This window comes from Pelophylax lessonae, assembly GCF_965119305.1.
Source record: "Pelophylax lessonae genome assembly, chromosome: 1".
NCBI classification, from domain to species: domain Eukaryota; kingdom Metazoa; phylum Chordata; class Amphibia; order Anura; family Ranidae; genus Pelophylax; species Pelophylax lessonae.
The window spans coordinates 891,026,022-891,032,754 of NC_138768.1; the positions used below are offsets into that span (position 1 = coordinate 891,026,022).

Consider the following 6,733-nt stretch of genomic DNA (forward strand, 5'->3'; position numbering starts at 1 on the left):
TCATTATTCAATATTATTGGCCTGATACAATTTATAAAATTTATAATCTATTAGATTCAATGGCAAATTGATACTGAAGATCTAGAGAGTGGTAATCTTAAGGTCTCATCTAAATTTATTATAACGATTCGTCGTGAGCAGTAACAAGTGTTTTCATTAACATAGATATTTTTCACAAACTCCACTAGGGGGCAACATTACACATCCAGAAGGTATAATATTAATTCTAATTTTATATGACTATTAATTTCAGCACGAAAATAAATTGAACATCCACAAGAGAAATCTCATTATTAATAGAAGGAATAAAGCAAACGATCACTATGATTATAATAGATGTAGCAAGTGCACCATAGTACTCAAAATACCGGAAGAAGTTCCCAGTGCAGCTTCATAACACTTGTGGCACCTCCAATAGCCAGCTACAGATGACGCTGTGTCCACAGCGAAACGCGTCTAGCCATTGGCCGAGAGGCAGCCACGTGACTTCCGGTCGGGGTAGCGAACGCTGAGGAGCAGCTCACCACCGCACCGAACATAGGAAATAGGATATAGGCGCATTATTGTTTTATGTTTGTGAGTATCCCTTTGTAATTTTTAATGGAATAAAATGCATTTTTAAACGGTCCTCACTATGTTGAGCATTTTATTTCCATGAGGACAATCGGGATTACTACACTCAGGAAAAGGATCGCTTCCAACCCACAGCATAACCAGCCCTACAGGAGCCATAGGAAGATCAGCTTATTTTGCTTCAACCCAACCACCTAGTGGTAAGTAGATACCCAAAGGGGGAGACCCCGAAGCAACAAGGAATAAGCATCAAGCTCCTGTGTTTTCACTAAAGGACTGATTTATGGACTGTTCATCTATGAGTTTTACATTGTAATATCTGCACAGTTATCATTGCTTATTTGCACAGAGCTCAGATCACATTAGCACTTTATTATTCATTGATTAATTGAATTATTTCAGTTTTAAGAACACTATATTTATTTCAGTATTTATATATTTATATTTATTAGCAGCGCTGCAATCACTGTCCCACATTCACAAAGCACTAGCACTTTTTCTTGCAGCAGGCAGCTAAATGTACACACTTTTAGGATATTTACACACTCCTTAAGCGCGAGGTCCACAGTCTTACCATATTTTACCACTGATTACTGTAGTGATGTCACTGGTCCCCCCAAAAGTGTCAAAGATGTCGGTTAGGGGGTCCGATCTGTCCGCCGCAATGTCGCAGTCCCGCAAAAAATCGCAGATGGCCGCCATTACTAATGAAAAAAAAAAACATTAAAAATGACATAAATCTTTCTCGTAGTTTGTAGACGCGATAACTTTTGCGCAAACCAATCAAAATACGCTTATTGCAATTTTTTTGTATCAGAAAACAAATGTTAAAAAAATTTTGATTTTTTAATTTTTTTTTTTTGAGAATGTCATAGAGCAGTATGTGAGAAATATTGTTTTTTTTCTTCAAAATTGTCGCTCTTTTTTCTGTTTATAGCGCAAAAAATAAAAAAATCGCACAGGTGATCAAATATCACCAAAAGAAATCTCTATTTGTGGGGGAAAGAGGACGTCAATGTTATTTGGGTACAGCGTCGCACGACCGCTCAATTGTCCGTTAAAGTAACGCAGTGCCGAAATGCAAAATACCCCCTGGTCATTAAGGGGGAAAATCCTTCCGGTCCAGAATTGGTTAAATAAGGAATATCATCAAGGAGAGACGCCATCTTTCTTCTCATTACCATTACAAGGAATGTAAACATCTCTTGTAATAGAAATAAGCAGGACAGGACCTCTTTATTGTGAGATCTGGGGGGGTCACAAACACCTCACACCTCACATCTACACTAAAAAGCAAAAAAAAAACGTATGTATGACGTCGGTCCGGTCCGGTCCTCCAAGGCCATAGAGTGGAGGCGGGGCTATCTTGCCCTCACTCGACTTCCTGCCTGAGGGAAGAGAGGAGCGGATCGTTTCCCCACTACTGGTGGCTCTGGTAAGTGGTGAAAATTACCGGGAAGTGGTGGGAGGGGGAGGGGCACCTCTCCCGCCACCCAATAAAGCTGATCCTGCAGCAAATCCTCCGCTAGGACCACCCTTATGTTAAAGCGTACCGCCCACCGCTCAAAAAATACCGGGGTTATGGCTGCTCTCTGCTATCTGCTGCCATAACGCCGGTATTCAGCGTCAAAGTAGCGACTTAGAATGGCGGCGGACGGTCCGGAAGAGGTTAATAATTATTTCTCTTTATCAGATGAATAGGGAATAGAGGAAATGTAACAATCGCTCGGCTCCATAAGGATCATAGAGGTGCCGGGACTGAAGGGGTTAATGGTGATTGTAGTCATCGTCCAATCCCTCCCATCATTCTATCTATATCCAATCACTGATCAATATTCCCGTATACAGAGCCGAGGATTTCCACTTCCTGAGACTTTATACCCCCCCGTCACCTGTCCACACTACCACACCCACACCACAATCCCCACCCCCTCTACATAATAACCAATAGGAACAAGACTAGCACTGGCTGTATTCATAGTGACACTCATCACAGCCAATCACAGTGAGGGGGAGGAGCAATCACAGATCCATGGATTGGTCATGTAAAGGAACCTGTGAGGACAGAAATGTAGGAATTCTCATTGTGGATAATAAAGTGTGTGTCTAGACAAATCCTATTGTTCTAGATATGGGGGAGTGAGGGAGGACTAGAACCCCTGTCAGGTTTTTACTGCTATCCGGGGCTCCATTAGAGAGATTTCCCCTCACTTCCTGTCCTGGTGACAACGTTTTATCAGACAGGAAATGAAGGAAAATCTACACCAGGGACACAGACAGAAATAAAGATCTGACAGGGGTTCTAATCCTTCCCTTACTCTATTAAAGAAAATGATTTTTATTTCTATCTGTGTTGCTGTTGGAGAGTTTCCCTCACTTCCTGAAATGTTGTCATCAGGACAGGAAGTGAGGGAAGATCTCTAATGGAGCCCCGGATAGCAGTAAAAACTGGACAGAGGTTCTAATCCTCCCCCACTACATACAAAACCCGAAAAAAAATCTCTTATAGATAGACTGTGATGGTGGAGACCCCAGGGCCGTCATCCTGATCCTGGCTATACTATGTAGTGTGTCACTGACCCAGAACAAGCATGCAGCCAGTGAAGGCTGAAGAATCTGCCCTCCTGCATGCTTGTTCCTGGTCAGTGACACACTAGGTGGTGAAGTGAGGTTTAGGATGAAGATGACGGCCCCGGAACCTGCAGCTTTATACATAAATCAGTCATGTTTCCTGCCCACTGCTTCCTCCTATTGGATGAGTATTGCACCAATCACCAATCAGATAATCCCCCTTGTGATGTCTCTGGGCAGATCTCTCACTTCTCATTCCCCCCACATATCTTTATACAATCTCCCCCTCCCCCTACCCATACCCCAGCATGGAGGGGCTCAGTGAAGGTGGTGGTGAAGGTGTGGAGGTGTCGGATCGGGTCACACAGATCATAAAAGGAGATCCGCCCGGCCTCATAATCCAGATCTATCCTGACTCTCTTACTGGAGACACCGCCGGGTAATCGGATCTTCTTACTGTCATGTATCACTGAGTACTGATTACCCCCCCACCTCTCCAAACCCCAGGACTTCTTATTATCTCCAATCCATGACTGACCTCCTCTCCTGTCTATACTGGGGTAACACATCCCGACTCTCCAGTACCCTGCCCCCCCGACATCCACTTCCCAGTAATGTCTCCCTGAGGAGAATCTCTGACTGCTCATCACCTGAGAATCCTGAAACCTCTCTGGTGTTTCTGGGCGATTCTGATGTGATGATGATTTGGACGCAGTTTTCCTGTCATCTGATATATGTAGATCATTACCAGCTGTCCTCACATCCAGTAATATGTCTGTAACCCCCGACACCCCCGATCTTTGCTGTACAGCCCCAATATTTGGTCCTCCAGCCTGGCGGTGTGAGTGTTGTATGGTGGGGGAGGGTTGGGGGCGTGGCCTGGATGGTTCAGCATTGATGTGACCTTTGCCCTTTGTAGTAGAATGTGGACAGACATGTGTGCCTGTACATTTCTCTACATTTACCCCAGACATGATATCAGATAAACCTGTGTGTAATGTGTGTGAGATCCCCCCCACATCCAGATCCCCTCCATCATGGAGGAGTTTATCATGTCTCTCTCTGTCCTCATCATCTCCATCCTCAGTATCACACAAGTCACCTGTGTCTGATTCCTGTAGGACAGTCAGTGGATCCGTCATGTTACACAGCTCCTCAATGTCCTCCATCTTCCTGGACAGCTCCTCCTTCTTTATTTCCAGATCCTGGACCAGATCATTGATTACCCCGGAGACCCGCTCTGCCTGCCCGGAGATATCCCTCAGGACTCTCTTCTCCAGGTCTTCCAGACGTCTCCTGAGGTCTCTGAACAGGGCAGTGACTCTCTCTGTTTCATCATCTGCTTTTCCTTGTACTTTCCTCCTGCGTTCCTGCAGACTCTGCACTCTTTTCTCCATCTCCTCTCTCTCTGTCATCAGTTTCTGCAGAACATTCCTCAGTTTCTTCTTCCTCTTCTCAGAGGCCTCACCCAATGATTCCTTCTTATGGCTGATGTGATCTCCAATCATACAACAGGACACACAGATACAGGAGGAGTCCTCAGTGCAGTAATATTCCAGGATCTTCTTATGGACGGAGCATTTCCTGCTCTCCAGGGAAGTGGTGGGGTCACATAAGACGTGTTCTGGTGACTTGCTGTGGACTCTCAGGTGATTGTCACACAGAGAAGCTTCACAATGCAGACAGGATTGCACAGCAGGTACAGGAGTGTGAATACAGTAAGTACAGAAGACCCCGGACTCCTCCGGACCTGGGTGGGTGGACCGGAAATTCTCCACTATGTTACGTAGTTTCAAATTTCTCTGAAGGACGGGACGTTTCTTGGAGCTTTGTTTACATTCAGGACAGGAATAACCTCCAGACCTCTCCTGTGTATCCAACACACGACCAATACAGTCCCGGCAGAAGTTGTGTCCACATGTCAGGGTTACAGGATCTGTATAAAAGTCCAGACAGACGGAACATTCCAGCTCCTTCCTCAGATTAGCAGACGCCATCGCTGAGAGCAGAAGAGAGAAATGACAAATAGAATGGTAGTGGAATGATGAAAGTCTCTGAAGATCATTAACCAATGTCACCAGTTCTATACATTCCTACACAGGGTGAGGCTGAGACACGTAGTCATAGGAAGTCTTATACAGAGGAACACAGATAATACATGGGAGGATTCCTGACTATAGATGGACGAACATCGGCCAGGGCGGTTCGCGAACAGCAGCCGCAAATTTTCTCAAAAGTCTGCGAACCGCAAGTTTGCGGCGTGCCCCATTGACTTTAATGGGAGGCAAACTTTAAAAACCTTTAGGTCATATTTGCAGCCAAAAAAGACTTACTAGCTGTGCACAAATAGTCCCACCACATGGACAATGTCATAGCAGAAGTATTGCAATTGAAAAAGTTGCCCTAAATTTTTTTTTACAGCAAAAAATTATTTTCTTTTTCATAAATCAGCCAGAACTGACAGCAGCCAGTAAATACATTGTCTAATACATATAGGGTCCATTCACACATCTGTAAAATGGGTCCGCATCCATTCCACAATACAGACCCATTGTTTTTCATTTCCAGTCTGAAAAATTAGGCATTCACAGGATAAAGAAGTAAGTGTCGGCCATTCCAGGCCCCAAAAATTAGCCCAGAAAACAAGAAAGGGCGCACCGACCTAGCTCATTATCCTCAATAAAAGGCTTTATTTATGTAACATTAAAAATGGCTACTCAGACGTAGATATAAGTATATCGTATCAAGCTAGATTGCTCAACTGTCCGGATTTAGTCCATATAATCGTCCATGACCGATGAGATGACTGACGCGTTCTCGAGTGGCTCTGAGGAAGAGGCTAGGCCTCCAAAACGCGTCAGTCATCTCATCGGTTATGGACGATTATATGGACTAAATCCGGACAGTTGAGCAATCTAGCTTGATACGATATACTTATATCTACGTCTGTGAGTAGCCATTTTTAATGTTACATAAATAAAGCCTTTTATTGAGGATAATGCGCTAGGTCGGTGCGCCCTTTCTTGTTTTCTTTGCTTTTAGTACGGGTGGACTACCCCAGTCCGATATGGGCAGCAAGACCTTAGCCATCTGAGAAGCCAGTTGTCAGTCCCGTGAGGAGTGTGGTCGAGGGGCTTGGATACCAAGCGCAGGAGAAGGGTGGTTACACCTTATTGTTTTTTGGAGCTCTCCCAAAAATTAGCCAGCATGGGTTTACCTGACAGCTAAGTACGTAGTATTCTGTGGCTGACGGTACATTAGGCATTCACAGGATACAGAAGTAAGTGTCGGCCAGTATTGCCCCCAAAAATTAGCCCACATGGGTTTACCTGACAGCTAAGAACGTAATATTCTGTGGCTGAAGGTACATTAGGCATTCACAGGATACAGAAGTAAGTGTCAGCCAGTATTGGCCCCAAAAATTAGCTCACATGGGTTTAACTGACAGCAAAAAATGTATTGTATTAGATGGCTAGAGGTACATTAGGCATTCACAGGTTACAGAAGTAAGTGTCGGCCTGTATAGGCCCCAAAAATTAGCTCACATGGGTTTAACTGACAGAAAAGAACGTAGTGTATTTGATGGCTA

The 6,733-nt window shown here is 44.4% G+C and overlaps 1 protein-coding gene across 1 annotated transcript in view; it reads right to left on the reverse strand.

The window, feature by feature from the left end:
* The window catches only part of LOC309566608 (E3 ubiquitin/ISG15 ligase TRIM25-like), a 69,953-nt gene extending 64,793 nt beyond the window's left edge, over positions 1–5,160 (reverse strand). The window contains exon 1 of the mRNA XM_082271817.1: positions 3,665–5,160. Coding sequence (XP_082127943.1) covers positions 3,665–5,141 — 1,477 coding nt within the window. The 5' untranslated portion in view covers positions 5,142–5,160. The remainder of the gene's footprint in view (positions 1–3,664) is intronic.
* Positions 5,161–6,733: the final 1,573 nt, after the last annotated feature.